The sequence below is a fragment of the Melanerpes formicivorus genome, unplaced genomic scaffold, assembly GCF_026170545.1.
Source record: "Melanerpes formicivorus ecotype bairdi unplaced genomic scaffold, bMelFor1.0.p_v2 SCAF_2, whole genome shotgun sequence".
In the NCBI taxonomy this organism is placed as follows: Eukaryota; Metazoa; Chordata; class Aves; order Piciformes; family Picidae; genus Melanerpes; species Melanerpes formicivorus.
Genome location: NW_027142354.1, coordinates 4,170,163 through 4,187,324, shown reverse-complemented (window position 1 = coordinate 4,187,324; position 17,162 = coordinate 4,170,163). Strand labels below are relative to the sequence as shown.

The following is a 17,162-nucleotide window of genomic DNA, read 5'->3' as shown; positions in this document are numbered from 1 at the left end:
GCTGTAGCATTGTTACTCCTTTCAGCAGTGAGAAACAGCAGCTGAATGCATTAGTCCTGAAGCACTGCAATTCACTCAAGCACATTGTTTGCTGTAGCCTTTCAGGTTTCTGCCCAGCTCAGGCTTGGCCTATTTCCCTTCACTTCCATACAGCACACAATCCATTTAGGGATTTATAGCGGCTTAGAGGCACATGTACAGTCCCTTGCCTCTATCTGATTTTTGTTCTGTGATAAGAAGGCTTGGGGTCATGGGTTCACCAGCACTCCTCTCCTCCCTGCTATTCATGTTGCATGGAAATCTGTTTATTTGCTAGTGCCTATGATTTCCTGAGGTCCTTGCCATCACCTGCAGGAGTTCCAGGGTTTACCACAATGAGCATGTGAACGTTCTGGATGTGGTGTAATAAGCAAGGGGTGCAGGAGAGGCCAGAGAGGAGCAGAGGCAAAAACCCCAAACACAGTAACAAAGCCCAAAAGCTATTTGTGTTGAAATCCTTAGACAGAATAAACTGCTGTGATTCCTATCCTGGTGCACACTCCTGCCAGCTCATACATTGATCTTTAACAATGAAAAGTAAAATCTTCCTGTGTTGGTGTTTCCCCTGCCCCACTCTTGTCAGCAGCTGCTGGTCTTTGCTCTCCACAAACACAGCACACCGAGTTCCAGATTGGAAGAGTGTATTTGCCTCTTGGGCCTGCAGAGGAAAGATTATCTTCTTTCCCTTTCTGTGTGGGCTCCTTTAGTTTTAATCATCCCAGTGTAAACACATGTATTAACACTTCCCTCATCCTCTCAACTTCTTGAAGAGTTTAATTTAGAGTATATACAGAATACAGAATTAACCAGGTTGGAAAAGACCTCAGAGATCATCAAGTCCAACCTATCACCCAACACCATCTAATCAACTAAACCATGGTATTAAGTGCCTCATCCAGTCTCTTTTTAAACACTTTCAGGGACAGTGACTCCACCACCTCCCTGGGCAGCCCATTCCAATGGCCAATCACTCTTTCTGTGAAGAATTTCTTCCTCATATCCAGCCTAAACCACCCCTGACACAGCTTGAGACTGTGTCCACTTGTTCTGGTGCTGGTTGCCTGGGACAAGAGACTAACCCCCACCTGGCTACAACCTCCCTTCAGGTAGTTCTAGATAGCAATAAGGTCTCCCCTGAGCTTAGCTGCAGGCTAAGCAACCTCAGCTCCCTCAGCCTCTCCTCACAGGGCTGTGTTGCAGACCCCTCCCCAGCTTTGTTGCCCTTCTCTGGACATGTTCAAGTCATACAAAGAGCAGAGCTACAAGCACTATGAAGGGCCACCAGATCTGCTGGTGGTGAGTCAGTGGATATATCACTTCTCCCCACATTGTTCAAATTCTCTTCATTACTAATGACCCCCTCAGAGATGGTTCCACATCCCATGCCCAATAAACATGAAGGATGTAGGTGACATATTTCAACTTACAGAGCGAGAGCATGGAGATCCTGTGAATGTCCCTGTCTTGGTTTTGCTGGGACAGAATCCCAGGCCAGCCACGGGCTGCAGGCCATCAGCAGTTCTGAGTCAGCCAGGACAGCTGGATGGAGTTGCCTCACAGGTGTATCCTAGACCATGAGCATCACACCCTGCTGAGAGGGGAAGTTTGCAGAGGAAAGGGGAGCCACCTGCTCAGGCTTGGGCTTTTGTGGACTGCTTTCCTGTTTTAGTGTGACTGCTGCACCACTGCTGGGCTGAGTATAACTTTGTGTATCTTTTATTGGTGTTGGTATCAGTTTGGCTATTTTGTTAAATCTATTTTTCTTTCAACCTCTGTGTTTTGTCTTTTCCTGATCCCCTGTCTCTGCAGTCCCAAAGAAAGGAAATACACTTGTTAAAGGGGGACATGAGTAATGGACTTCTGATTATGCAGCTAAACTGAGGCAGTGTGGTCTGGGTATCAGGTAGTGAGGTGGATGAGAACTGGTTGAAGGAAAAAAGTCAGAGAGTTGTGGTCAGTGGGACACAGTCTAGCTGGAGGCCTGTATCTAGTGGAGTCCCTCAGGGGACAGTACTGGGACCAGTGCTATTCAATATATTCATCAATGACCTGGATGAGGACACAGAGTGCACTGTCAGCAAGTTTGCTAATGACAGCAAACTGAGAGCAGTGGCTGACACACCAGAGGGTTGTGCTGCCATTCAGTGAGACTTAGATAGGCTGGAGAGCTGGGCAGGGAGAAATTGAATTAAATTTAACAAGGGCAAGTGTAGAGTTTTGTACCTGGGAAGGAACAACCCCATGGATCAGTATAGGTTGGGGACTGACCTGCTGGAGAGCACTGAAGGAGGAAAGGACTTGGGGGTCCTAGTGAGTAGAAGGTTGACCATGAGCCAACAATGTGCTCTTGTGGCCAAGATGATCAATGCCATTCTGGGGTGGATTAGGAGGACTGTGGCTAGTAGGTCGAGAGAGGTTCTCCTCCCCTCCTCTACTCTGCCCTGGTGAGGCTGCATCTGGAATATTGTGTCCAGTTCTGGGCCACTCAGTTCAAGAAGGACCTCAGGGAACTGCTTGGCAGAGTCTGACCACACCCATGCAGAGCCACAAAAATGATGGAGTGGAACATCTTCCTTATGAGGAGAGACTGAGGGTGCTGGGGCTCTTTAGCTAGGAGAGGAGGAGACTAAAGGGTGACCTCATTAATGTGTATGAATATGTAAAGGGTGAGTGCCAAGATGATGCAGCCAGGCTTTGCTGGGTGAAGCCAAATGACAGCACAAGGGGCAATGGGTGGAAGCTGAGGCATAGGAAGCTCCATGGAAACATGAGGAAAACTTTTTTTCCCTGTGAGGGTGACAGAACACTGGAACAGGCTGCCCAAGGGGGTTGTGGATTCTTCTTCTCTGGAGGTATTCAAAACCCACCTGGATGGATTCCTGTGTGATCTGATCTAGGTGAGCCTGCTCTGGCAGTGGGGTTGGACCAGATGACCTTTGGAGGTCCCTTCCAGCCCCTAATGTTCTGTGCTTCTGTGATGTTTTGGAGATAGATGGGCAAATAGGTTATCATAATTTGGTCAAATGGAAAAAGTGTATCTTTGAGGGGCTCAAAACTCATTTATTTAACAAATTTCAGTAACAGGATTGGGTCAAACAGAATCAAGTGTTTACTTCTGTGACGTTTCTTATCATCTGTTCTTAATGAAAACACAGGAAATACAGGATTAAAGTTCCCAGCAGCCTGGGAAAATTGCATTTAGATGGCCTCAGTAGCTAAATAAAAACTCAGCATCCTATTGATGAGGCTGCAGTCAGCTCCCAACTAGCCTGCAAAGTGTAAAAACAGAGGAGCAGGTTGAAAATACTGCTCAGGGCAAATTATTCATGCTTTTCTTGTTTGGTATCCAGAGGATTTCTAACTACTGAAAGAAAACACAGCTCTATCTTTAGTCTCTACTTGTTCTCCTGGAGGAAGCAGGCAAAATTACAGTATCACAGTATCACAGTATCACTTAGGTTGGAAAGGACCTCGAGGATCATCGAGTCCAACCTGACACCACAGACCCCATGACTAGACCATGGCACCAAGTGCCACGTCCAATCTCCCCTTGAACGCCTCCAGGGTCGATGACTCAACCACCTCCCTGGGCAACCCATTTCAATGCCGAATGACTCGCTCGGTGAAGAACTTCCTCCTCACCTCGAGTCTGAACCTCCCCCGGCACAGCTTGAGACTGTGTCCCCTTGTTCTGGTGCTGGTTGCCTGGGAGAAGAGGCCAACTCCCTCCTGGCTACAACCACCCTTCAGGTAGTTGTAGAGGGCAATAAGGTCACCCCTGAGCCTCCTCTTCTCCAGGCTAAACAATCCCAGCTCCCTCAGCCTCTCCTCATAGGGCTTGTGTTCAAGGCCTCTCACCAGCCTTGTTGCCCTTCTCTGGACACGCTCAAGTGTCTCAATGTCCTTCTTAAACTGAGGAGCCCAGAACTGGACACAGTACTCAAGGTGCGGCCTAACCAGAGCAGAGTACAGGGGCACTATGACCTCCCTGCTCCTGCTGGCCACACTATTCCTAATGCAGGCCAGGATGCTATTGGCCCTCCTGGCCACCTGAGCACACTGCTGGCTCATATTCAGGTGGCTGTCGATCAGCACCCCCAGGTCCCTCTCTGTCTGGGAGCTCTCCAGCCACTCCGACCCCAGCCTATAGCTCTGCATGGGATTGCCGTAGCCAAAGTGCAGCACTCAGCACTTGGACTTGTTAAATGCCATCCCATTGGACTCTGCCCATCTGTCCAGTCGGTCGAGGTCCCTCTGCAGAGCCTTTCTACCCTCTAATTGACTAACATCTGCCCCTAACTTTGTGTCATCTGCAAACTTGCTGATGACTGACTCTACCCCTTCATCCAGATCATCAACGAATATGTTGAAGAGGCTGGGGCCCAGCACTGATCCCTGGGGGACACCACTGGTGACTGGCCTCCAGCTGGATGCGGCACCGTTCACGACCACTCTCTGGGCCCGGCCCTCCAGCCAGTTCCTAACCCAGCACAGAGTGTAGTGGTCCAAGCCACAGGCTGACAGCTTAGTCAGCAGTTTGCTGTGGGGGACGGTGTCAAAGGCCTTGCTGAAGTCTAGGTAGACCACAAGGATCATCTAGTTCCAACCCCCCTGCCATGGCCAGGGACACCCCACACTACATCAGCCTGGCCAGGGCCTCGTCCAGCCTGGTCTTAAACACCTCCAGGGACAGGGCCTCAACCACCTCCCTGGACAACCCATTCCAGGGCTTCACCATTCTCATGGGGAAGAACTTCCTCCTCACATCCAGACTGAATCTCCCCACCTCCAGCTTCATTCCATTCCCCCTAGTCCTATCACTACCTGAGATCCTGACAAGTCCTTCCCCAGCCTTCCTGTAGGCCCCCTTCAGATACTGGAAGGCCACAATGAGGTCACCTCGCAGCCTTCTCTTCTGCAGACTGAACAGCCCCAACTCCTTCAGTCTGTCCTCATAGGAGAGGTGCTCCAGTCCTCTGATCATCCTCGTGGCCCTTCTCTGGACACCTTCCAGCACCTCCATATCCCTCTTGTAATAGGGGCTCCAGAACTGGACACAGTACTCCAGGTGGGGTCTCAGCAGAGCTGAGTAGAGGGGGAGGATCACCTCCCTTGACCTGCTGGCCAAACTTCTCTTGATGCAGCCCAGTGTCCTCAGTGTTAGAAAAGATTCCTATTATCTAGTCTAGTATCTAACCTCATTTTTCCATTAGTAATCTCTTAGGCTGTTACTCTTTGTTTAGACTAGATTAGACTAGACCAGATTGGAAGAGACCTTTGAGATCATCATGTCCAACCTATCATCCAATACTATCTAATCAACTAAACAATGGTACCAAGCACTCCAGCAAGTCTCTTCCTAAACACCTCCAGTGATGGTGACTCCACCACCTCCCTGGGCAGCACATTCCAATGGCCAATCACTCTCTCTATGAAGAATCTCATCCTAACATCCAGTCTAAACCTCCCCTGGTACAGCTTGGGACTGTGTCCTTTTCTTCTGGTGCTGGTTGCCTGGGAGAAGAGACCAACCCTCACCTGTCTACAACCTCCGTTCAGGTAGTTGTAGAGAGCAATAAGGTCTCCCCTGAGTCTCCTCCTCTCCAGGCTAAGCAGCCCCAGCTCCCTCAGTCTCTCCTCATAGGGCTTGTGTTCCAAACCCCTCCCCAGCTTTGTTGCCCTTCTCTGGACACGTTCCAGCAACTCACATCCTTCCTAAACTGAGGGGCCCAGAACTGGACACAGGACTCAAGGCATGGCCTAAGCAGTGTGGTGTACAGGGGGAGAATGACCTCCCTGCTCCTGCTGGCCACACTGATACAGGATTTGGTATATTGTGGTAGTTTGGTATATTGTGGTATTGTTTGGTATATTGTTGTCATTCTGAGCAGTATATTTGGCTTTCAATAGACTTTTACATGCTTGAAGACATACACTGTGCCATTTCTACCCTTTCAAGACTTCACTTTGGGTTGTGCACCCTGATGCTTCTTGGCTTCCTTGCAGATCACCTGCAAAACTTGCTCCTTTCTTGCACATTGGTGGTGAGTCATGGATGACTGCTCTTGAGGTACAGCAAAATGACCTGAACTAAACCTAGAGATGTTTTGCATCAGTTCTACAAATAATTCAGCAAGGCCGTGCTTCCTAGTCTTGTTTGTGAGTGATGGTGACTCCACCACCTCCCTGGACAGCCCAATCCAATGGCCAATCTCTCTTTGTATGAAGAACTTCTTCCTAACATCCAGCCTGCATTAGGAATAGTGTGGCCAGCAGGAACAGGGAAGTCATTGTGCCCCTGTACTCTGCATTGGTTAGGCCACACCTTCAGTACTGTGTCCCTCAGTTTAAGAAGGGCATTGAGACACTTGAACGTGTCCAGAGAAGGGCAACAAGGCTGGGGAGAGGCCTTGAGCACAAGCCCTATGAGGAGAGGCTGAGGGAGCAGGGGTTGTTTAGCCTGGAGAAGAGGAGGCTCAGGGGTGACTTCATTGACCTCTATAACTATCTGAAGGGTGGTTGTAGCCGGGAAGGGGCTGGTCTCTTCTCCCAGGCAACCAGCACCAGAACAAGGGGACACAGTCTGAAGCTGCGCCAGGGGAGGTTTAGGCTCAAGGTGAGGAGAAAGTTCTTTACCGAGAGAGTTGTTCACCATTGGATTGTGCTGCCCAGGAAGGTGGTTGAGTCACCATCCCTGGAGGTGTTCAAGAGGGGATTGGACGTGGCACTTGGTGCCATGGTCTAGCCATGAGGTCTGTGTTGATAGGTTGGACTCGGTGATCCTCGAGGTCTCTTCCAACCTTGGTGATACTGTGATAATTGCTGCTTTGGTGCATAAACAAGGGACTCGATTTCTTTTTAAGGTGTGTGAAGGAATAAAAATGTATTTCAAAGAGAAGAAAAAGTTCCTTTGAAAGACATCATAAAACAAAACCCTGATACAGATTATTGCAAAGACTGAGAAGAGTATATCTGCTGTCACCAGAGGTGAAAGGAACAGCTTTTTAAGGTACTCTTTATTTTCCTGGAGGAGATGTGAATCAGTGGAAACCCAATGCAGGTAATTATCAAAGATCAGATGAGTACAAATTCTTTGAACAGAAAGAGTGATTAACCACTGCCACAAACTGCTGGTGACTGCTCACCTCTTGAAGCCAGAGTGACTCTGTGCAGGAAATGTTTTAGCCCAGCAAATCATTAAATTGAATCTTGGTTGATGGAATGAAATTTCAGTGGCTTTTGATGTGTTTTCCTGTAGGGTCCTGAGGCAGCGCTAATGAAGTCAATAAAGGCATGGCAGCTCAGGTCAGGTTAGAAATGTGGTCCTCAGGGATTTCAGAAAGGACTTTCACGGACAGAGATGGGCAACCTGACAAATGGCTCTGAAATAGAAACCCATGGGTAACAGGCAGAGGAAGAAGAACCTTGTCAGCAAAGAATAGAATAGAATTAACCAGGTTGTAAGAGACCTTTGAGATCATCGAGTCCAACCTATCATCCAACACTATCTAATCAACTAAACTATGGCACCAAGCACCCCATCCAGTCTCTTCTTAAACACCTCACCAGACCAGTGTTGTCTGCAGACCACAGGGCCATGTCTCCATGATAGGGCACAGGTGGGACCAAAGTTGTAAGGCCTTTGGGGGGGCTGGGTACAGAGGAGAGGAAACACGGAGTGTTGGGTTGTGCGGAGAGGAGGTGAACTCCAAAGAGATGGGCAGTGTGTCTGGCTCCATCACAGATTTCTGCCCATGCTGGTTTATTTTCTTTATGAGCATCAATGAGGATTTGACCCAAGGAAGATTGGCCCCTTCCCTGGAGAAGGTGAGGCTTGACAAAGCCCTGGGCAGCCTGGTCTAGTTGGGGATGTCCCTGCTGACTGAGGGAAGGTTGGACTGGATGACCTTTGGAGGGTCCTTCCAGCCTGGACCATTCTATGACTCTATGATTTTGTCAGCCACATGGGACCTAGCACACCGGCCCCCAGAGCTCTCCTGCAGCTGCTCTGCTTCAGTATGATTGCTCACAACAGCCTTGTGTAGAGAGGAGAGTTATCTCCCCTGTACTGTCCTCCCTCGCTTCCTCTGCAGATCAGGATGCTTTTTGCAAAGACCCTGCTCAGCAGAGCAGTGAGGTACCCGGCACAAGTCCTGAGAGCACCGACCACTCCAGCCAAAGCACCATTGTATGGTCACGTAAAAACCCACACAGGATCAAAATACTGCTTGCAGGATTGAACAGCAGCTAGCACCTTTTAGCTGGAAACTGACACATGTTTATTAGTGCTTCTCAATCTATTGCAATGCCTGCAACAAGCACCACTGCTGTTCAGATAAGTTTGGTGATTAAAGTATGACTAATAACACCTGCCTGACCAGCTGCACTATTTTGGTTGACCAGGCAGAAATATATCTCTCTATAGAGAGAGATATATATATGTTTTTAGAATAACTCTTGGATATTTTCACAGCCTCACAGGGTGTCAGGGGTTGGAAGGGACCTCTGGAGATCATCAAATCCAACCCCCCTGCCAGAGCAGGACCCTAGAATCTAGCACAGGTTGCACAGGAATGCATCCAGATGGGACTGGAAAGTCTCCAGAGGAGGAGACTCCACAACCTCTCTGGGCAGCCTGCTCCAGGGCTCTGGGAGCCTCACAGTATCACAGTATAACTAAGGTGGGAAAGGACCTCGAGGATCATCGAGTCCAACCTATCAACACAGACCCCATGACTAGACCATGGCATCAAGTGCCATGTCCAATCCCCTCTTGAACACCTCCAGGGACGGTGACTCCACCACCTCCCTGGGCAGCACATTCCAATGACAAATGACTCGCTGGTGAAGAACTTCCTCCTCACCTCGAGTCTAAACCTCCCCTGGCGCAGCTTGAGACTGTGACAGTGAAGACTGTGAAGAAGCTCTTCCTCATCTTGAGGTGGAACCTCCTGTGCTGTAGTTTCTATCCATTGCCCTTTGTCCTATCCCAGGGCCAACTGAGCAGAGCCTGTCCCCTCCCTCTTGGCCCCCAGCCCTCAGATATTTATAAACATTTATTAAATCCCCTCTCAGTCTTCTCCTCCCCTGACTAAACAGCCCCAGGGCTCTCAGCCTCTCCTCATCAGGCTCTGCTGCAGTCCCTTCAACACCCTTGTAGCCCTCTGTTCGACTCTCTCCAGCAGATCCCTATCCCTCTTGAACTGGGGAGCCCAGAACTGGATGCAATATTCCAGGTGAGGACTCGCCAGGGCAGAGTAGAGGGGGAGGAGAACCTCCCTGGATCTGCTGGGCACCCTCCTCTGAATGCAGCCCATTCATTATGGAGCCATGAAGAAGTTAAACAATCGCTAGCAAAATCTCTCCATTTGTTCTCTCTTCTTCAAGTAGCAGTGAACAAAAGCATTTTCTGCATGCATGCTGTACATGTACTCTTTAAGACACACAGGCACAGAGGTTATATATCCCATCTATGCCACATCCCACAGGTGCTTGAAAAGGATTCAATTTAAACCAATTAATGAACTATCCTGTTTGGACCCCAATATAATTGTTCTCTGAGACTATGTGAATCCAACCCTGCTAGAAAATCCCTGCCAGCTGACGTAGAGGGATTTATAGGTTTAGTGGAAATTGCTTTCCCCACTGTCCAGATTAAATACTGCAGGATGATTTTTTGTATGAGTAAACATCCTTCCAATAACGACCAGACCGATAATGTCTTAAAAAGAGGAACAAGATCTACATTTGGATTTCCTCCTTCTTCTTCTTCTTCTTCTTCTTCTTCTTGCATGGACTATTTCTGGTTACAGACTCGTCAGGTAACATGTTGACTGTCCCAAAAATGCATTTTAGCATCTTCCTCCTGTTGTGGGGATGGGTTTTGTGCACTGAATGCAGAGTCCACCGACAAGGAAAAGAAATCCATGAGGTATACAAAAAAGGCAGGTGAGTCTCACTGTTGTTTTTATACCTATATCTATATCTATATCTATATCTATATCTATATCTATATCTATATACATTCCAATATATATATCTGTGTATATATATCCATTCATATATATATGTATATATATACACACATTCAAATAGCTACAGTTTGGACAAGTGCAATGTTTCAGCTGAAGCTATAAGGGCTAACAGATAGAGTTTGCAATTGCAGATTGTGATTTCTCAGTCGAAAGTATTTTGTGTTGTTGGATATCTTTCTATTTTTGCCAAGGAATAAGTTTGAATGCAATTTTCAACAGTAAAAAAAAATTCATTGCTTTCCCCCCAGAAAAGACAAAAAAGGGGCTGGGGGGTGAGGTATCCCACAGTTTGAAAGGGAGCAGCAAAAAAAAAGAGAAGCGTTTGCTTTTGTTTCTCGTGGTTAAAATCTGGTAGAATATTCACCTGAAAATCAGGAGGGAAATGTAGGTCTGTGAGGATTGTTGTATTGACTGCAGAGTAGATTGTCTCGAGATCTCAGATGGAAACATGCAGAATTCATTTTATTGATCCTAAACCAGCTGTTTTAGAGAGCTTTTGAGAGGAAAATGCGAGTCTCTGCAAACTCCAAGGGTGAGGGATCAGAGGAAACCGAAAAGGCATTCGGTGTATAGAATTAAGATGCTAAAAATTACCTAAAGTGCTGGCTATCCTTCTCTCTCTCCCTCTCTCAAAAAGACTGTGTGATGTTTTCCTTCCACTCTCTTGGAGACAGCTATTTTAGGAGTTGGTTTTTTTTTTGTTGTGGAAGCTGTTTTGTTACAACTGAGTTGTGTTTCCTTACCTTCTATTTGGGAAATGGTAGGGACTTTGCATGAGGATTTTTGTACTCTGGCTCAGAATTGGAGGGGAAAAAATAATCCTTTGAGGCTTTCTGAAGGGTATAGATGACAGTTTTGTGTACAAATGTTGTGTGCTTCTACTTGTGACAGAGTGAATCTATGTGATTTCTGCTTTGCTTTAGCCACTGTAATGACTTTTCTGTAATGACTGTCAGTATCATAAAGTGTATGGGGATGGAAATGCAGGAATCTCACAGCCCTGAGGAATTCAATCCACTTCTATTAGCCTTCATGGAAAATGACTGAGAGGTGGAAGGGTTGCAAGGTTCAGTGGGTTTTTTGGTTTGTTTGTTTTCTGGTGGCAGGTCAGGGCTATGCTACAGTGTGACTGCAGTGTCCTGGCTGGCACTTGGGAGCCCATGAGCCATTTTATACATAGGAAATGGCTTTGGCAGTGACGCCGCCTTCGTGGAGGTATAACTGCCAAAATGGATGCAGTGGCTTTGCTTATGATCAGACCCCAGGGGATGTGTTACCAGAGACAGTACTAATGCAAGACAGCCACAAACCCTCTGATTTTGCTGGGGCTTCATGAGGGTGGCAGTGGAGGTGATATGCTGGCCGTGGCAAAATAGAGGAGTGAGAAGCTTGTGGCTGTTCAGTCTGGAGAAGAGAAAGTTCTGAGGAGACCTTATTGTGGCCTTCCAGTATCTGAAGAGGGCCTGCAAGAAAGCTGGGGAGGGACTTTTTAGGGTGTCAGCTAATGACAGGACTAGGGGGAATGGAACAAAAATAGAAATGGGTAGATTCAGATTGGATGTTAGGAAGATATTCTTCCCCATGAGGGTGGTGAGATACTGGAACAGGTTGCCCAGGAAGGTGGTAGAAGCCTTATCCCTGGAAGTTTTTAAGGCCAGGCTGGATGTGGTTCTGAGCAACCTGATCTAGTGTGAGGTGCTTGTGCCAGGAGAAGCCCAGCAGAAAGCCCTGAAGAATCACAGCTTTGAGAAGTGGGATTCACTGCACTCCCAGTGTGCCCGTGCTGGCCTGGGAGGTCATCTCTGCCCTACTTCTGCCTCAGTAGAGCAGACTGATGCTGAGGAGGCTGATAGTGAGAGAGTGGCAGAGCTGGCATGTGGCTGTAGATTAGTCCATCAGCAGCTTGGTGCAGCTTGGCTGCGCCAGGGGAGGTTCAGGCTGGAGGTCAGGAGGAAGTTTTACACAGAGAGAGTGATTGCCCATTGGAATGGACTGCCCGGGGAGGTGGTGGAGTCACCATCACTGCAGGTGTTCAAGAGGAGACTTGACAGGGTGCTTGGTTGCATGGGTTAGTTGATTAGGTGGTGTTGGATGATAGGTTGTACATGATGATCTTGAAGGTCTCTTCCAACCTGGTCTATTCTATTCTATTCTATTCTATTCTATTCTATTCTATTCTATTCTATTCTATTCTATTCTATTCTATTCTATTCTATTCTATTCTAGTTCAGTGCTCACTTTCCCCTTTAATGAGACAGGCTGTGAGAGACAAACAGTTTTAGCAGCCTTACAATTTGTAAGGTAAGAAAGGATGATTATGGTCATCTGTCTGGCTTCCCACTAAGCACAAACAATGAAGGCTTCTGCATGAATTGTACACTGAGCCCCCAGTCTATGATAATTGCCTGCAGTGTCAGAGCAGGACTGCAAGTGTTTTTTAGTATCAGCTTCCATTTGCCTCTGTGCTAGTTTGTATACAATAAGGTGTGTCAGATACAGAATCAGTCAGGTTGGAAGAGCCCTCCAAGATCATCAAGACCAACTGATCACTCAAACCTAACTACTCAACTACACCAGGACACTAAGTGCCTCATCCAGTCTTTTCTTAAACCCCTCCAGGGATGTTGACCCCACCACCTCCCTGGGCAGCCCATTCCAAGGGGCAATCACTCTCTCTGTGAAGACCTTCTTTATGAGATCAAGCCTAAACTTCCCCCTGCACGGCTTGAGACTGTGTCCTCTTGTTCTGTTGCTGGTTGTCTGGGAGAAGAGACCAATCCCCACCTGACTGCAACCTCCCTTCAGGTAGCTGTAGACAGCAATATGGTCTCCCCTGAGCCTCCTCTTCTCCATCCAGCTATTTACAGGTGGATCAAGCCCCTTTTCCATCTCTGCTTAGGTATAGTCAGAAGTGAGGTGTCCCTGCTCATGGCAGGGGGGTTGGAACTATATGATCCTTGAGGTCCCTTCCAACCCTGACTGATTCTATGATATGATTCCATTAAGCTTGTATATTTCAATGTAGAACACTTCCCAAGCTTTCACTTGGTCATTTGCTTGTTTTCCTCTGACCCTTCAATGCTTTGTCAGGATGAGATGCAATTATTTGTATAGTCCTCATATAGGTGCTCTGTATACAGAGTTACTTCTGGTGGCCTGCTGGGATTGTGGTCATGATCTCCATTGCATCTCTGCAGTGGGAAATCATGTTTGACTAAGGTGAGCAGGTATCTCTGTATGGCAAGACACCTCTTCTTAAAGGTACAGCCAGTCCTCTATGCTCTTATGTTCCTATACATTAAGATGCTGGCCATATAAAACAGTTTTGAAGTAGGTACAGTTCCTGTGTTTCAGTCAATGCTTTTTTCCATGGCAGATTTAGGTCCTGGAAGAAAAACAGAGCAAGGAATGGATGCCATACAGTGTCAGAAAAAGCTTGCAGTGAAGATAGCTCTTGAACATTTTGTTATTGACCTGCTTCCCCTCCCTTTAACAATCACCCCTAAATACCTGTTATGCAGAAGTGCTACAGCTTTATTGGTCCTCTCTGAGCAATGTTATCTCTTGCTCTACAAGACTTGTGGTAAGGACCAGAATGGAAATCCATCACTTAGCTGCAGCCTTTACCTTCTAAAGAGAGCCACAGGCCTCAGTGGAGATTGATGAGGAAGTCTATTTGGAGTGGAAAAGGCTGGCTCCAAGCCACCACAGGATGCTCAGGGTGGCTTAATTTGCACCCATGGCCTCCCTAGCCTCCAGAAGTCCTTTAGAGGCACCAGACCATCTGCTTGCCCTACCGCCAGGGCTCAGTGCCAGCCACCGGTGTTGGCAGGCAGTGCAGGCACCTGCAGGAGAGAACTGCCACCTTGGGTGTGCTGCCAGCATCCTGCTGGCCCTGGCAGACATGTCCAGCTTTGGTCCTGATTGCCATGGTGCAGCTGATGGAGGCAATACCCAGGCTTTTAGCTTCTTTCTGTGCACAGTGCTGTTCTGCAAGTGTTAGTTTCTTCCAAGGAGGCTCACTTGCTCTGAACTCCGCTTTCAAATTAAAACTAGACATTTGCTCTGCAATTTTCAGTCCCTGGGCTTGTCCTTTCACCTTCTCAAATCCAACTCAGCCCACAGCCTTGCACTCCTGCTGGTATGGTGGATGGTGTGAATGGGGAGGGTGGAGGGGGAGCCTGCAGGGTCAGACACCTTTCCTGTTGCAATTTTCGGCACCGCAGGCACCCCAGGGCAGCCATTCCAGCACCAGGCAAAAGAGCCTTGGAGAAGGGTGAGCAGGTAGGCATGGGTTTTCCCAGGAGAGTTCACACACCACATGACAGGTGCATGACAGGAATTCTGCAAAAGGTCCCAAATAATTCCTTAAGTAAAGCTGATGAGGTTTTTGGGGCGTGGGGCATTGTGTGACAAGAAAGTGTCAAAGAAGTGCAGGTCCAGGTATGCAGGCAGCCACAGCAAAAGCAGCAAAGAGATAGTTCTCTTGCATGGGACCTGTTACAGAGCCCTCCCATACTGTAATTCACTGGAAAAACGTTTCTGTGCCTGTCAAAGATTCCACTACTTATTTTTGCTAATCTCCAGGACAAATCACCTCAAAGGAATTTAACTTCAAAGAGCAGCAGTGTAAAAATAAAACCTTTCTCACCTTGCAGACCTGTTCACAGTTTGCAGTCAGCCCTGCGCAAATCCTGCAGGGCTTGCAAGGCTTTATACTCCTGTTAAAGCCATGGTGCCAAAACCCCTGCAGAAGGGAGCTGAGATCTGGAGCACCAACAAGAGGGATGTGTGCTGTTATCCCAGCTGCTCAGGATCTTGGAAAGCCACCAGGCTGCATGGGGGTCACTGGAAGTATACAAAGGGTCAGTAAAGGCCACAACAAAAGGGCCAAAGCTTGTGTTGCTAATTAGACTTGCAGAATCTGCTCGAGAGGATGAGCAATAGGAAAAGAACAAGGCTGGAGCTGAGCCCAGGTTGCTCTGCCAGAGCTAACTGCTGTGAAAGAAATCTCTTTTAGCACTAAAATCTCCCTGGACAGTACTACAACCACCTTTCAGACAAACAACCCTCAGCATAAGAGATTTCACTGTAGCAGATCTATGGATCATGTTTGTTTAATCTTAGCTAGGAGTTTTGTTTCCTGTTCTTAGCGATGTCCCTACCATTCCCTGGTCTCCAAATAGCAAATCATATTCTGTCCTCTACAGCTCCCTGGCTATGTGTCTGTCAGGGAGAGCTATCTTTTACAGCAGTTGAATGACATCCTCTACCATAAACCATGGGGTTGTTGTCACAGAGTCTCTCTCATGGCCCAAGATCTTTCTCTTTGTGACATTTTCAGATGTTACTGCAATTAGTGATCCTCTTCCTAAGTCATAGGAGTCACCCTGCATCATTATGGCCATGATTCCTTTCTGGTCCTTTCTCAAAGGCTTGGCATCAGGCTGAACATAACATTACAGTTATCTTTCCTTGCTTTTGTTGCTTTGCCAGCTCCTCCATACCTTGGCCACACTGTGTGAGAGCTGTCTGCACACTGTAAATCACACACAGCTGTCCTGGTACCCTCACCATGGCTGTCTCTTACACATAGAGCAGCTCCTGTTTTCTTGTCCTCCTAATGCTTTCTCTAGACTTAGAAATTCATCCTTAACAGGACTTCTTCCTTTACCTCCCAGCAGACCTTAAGCCATTTTCTCTTGTCCTGGAGTTTTACTCTTGTATCTTATTTTCAGGATTGACCCTGAAAGCATTTATTTGCATGAACAAAGCTCACTAATGCAAGCTGCCTTTAGATGAGATCTTCAAAGTGCATGATAAGCCTGTAAAATGCCCACTGAAAGCATTACCCAGAGGAGCATGTTATCAGCAGGGAACCAGATCCAGTGGAGCACTGAGCAGCCCTGGCTCCCAAGGCACTGCTTTTCAGCATCAGCAGTTTGCACTGTGGCTTCATACCATTTCTACCAGCAGTGCTGGGTCTGAGGAGAGCAGCAAGAGACCCGGTGTGAACTTCAGGACAATGCAACCAGAGTTTCTTCACCTCTCCTGTGGTTTACTTGTCTTTCCCTTTCCTCCTTTCACCTTCATCTCTTCCCCTCCTTTTCTTCCCCTCCTTTTCTTCCCCTCCTTTTCTTCCCCTCCTTTTCTTCCCTTCCTTTTCTTCCCCTCCTTTTCTTCCCCTCCTTTTTTTCTTCCCCTCCTTTTTTTCTTCCCCTCCTTTTTTTCTTCCCCTCCTTTTTTTCTTCCCCTCCTTTTTTTCTTCCCCTCCTTTTTTTCTTCCCCTCCTTTTTTTCTTCCCCTCCTTTTTTTCTTCCCCTCCTTTTTTTCTTCCCCTCCTTTTTTTCTTCCCCTCCTTTTTTTCTTCCCCTCCTTTTTTTCTTCCCCTCCTTTTTTTCTTCCCCTCCTTTTTTTCTTCCCCTCCTTTTTTTCTTCCCCTCCTTTTTTTCTTCCCCTCCTTTTTTTCTTCCCCTCCTTTTTTTCTTCCCCTCCTTTTTTTCTTCCCCTCCTTTTTTTCTTCCCCTCCTTTTTTTCTTCCCCTCCTTTTCTTCCCCTCCTTTTTTCCCCTCCTTCCACATTCCACCTCCTCTCCAACTATGTTGTATTTCTTTCATTGTCCCTGACTTTCTCTGCTCTCCTCTTCACTTACTTAATTTATTTGCTCCTAGGCCCCTCTCTTGCCCCTCTCACACGGCTCTGGCTCTGCCAAGTTTCCCCCTGTTCCCTTACTGTATTATTACTAATTATTCTGTAATTTCCTTTTACTGCTGCCTACCTTACCTCTTCTTCCACTGCTCAGGAATCCTTTTCTTCTGTCCCATAGTGCTCATCTTCATTAATTTATTTTTCATTATTACTTTGCTATTTTTTCTCATTTGCCTTTCCCATTCTGTTGTTCATTCAAGTTACTTCAGTCCTGCATGGCAACTGTTCTTGGAAATCCTCTGCCAGAAGCATCCTCTCTGCTTATCATGGCAAAAGATGATGCTTTGAAAACTATGTTCTCTACTTTCATCATTATCACCAGACTCCTTTCATCCTGTCTAGGACTTATTTTGGGACTGCACTTCACATACCTACCTATTT

At 47.3% G+C, this 17,162-nt stretch overlaps 1 protein-coding gene across 1 annotated transcript in view; it reads left to right on the top strand.

Annotated features, from left to right (window-relative positions):
* The first annotated feature begins 9,677 nt into the window (after positions 1-9,677).
* GABRR1 (gamma-aminobutyric acid type A receptor subunit rho1) overlaps positions 9,678-17,162 on the top strand; it is a 47,978-nt gene continuing 40,493 nt past the window's right edge. The window contains exon 1 of the mRNA XM_068147191.1: positions 9,678-9,987. Within this exon, the coding sequence (XP_068003292.1) occupies positions 9,866-9,987 (122 nt within the window). The 5' untranslated portion in view covers positions 9,678-9,865. The remainder of the gene's footprint in view (positions 9,988-17,162) is intronic.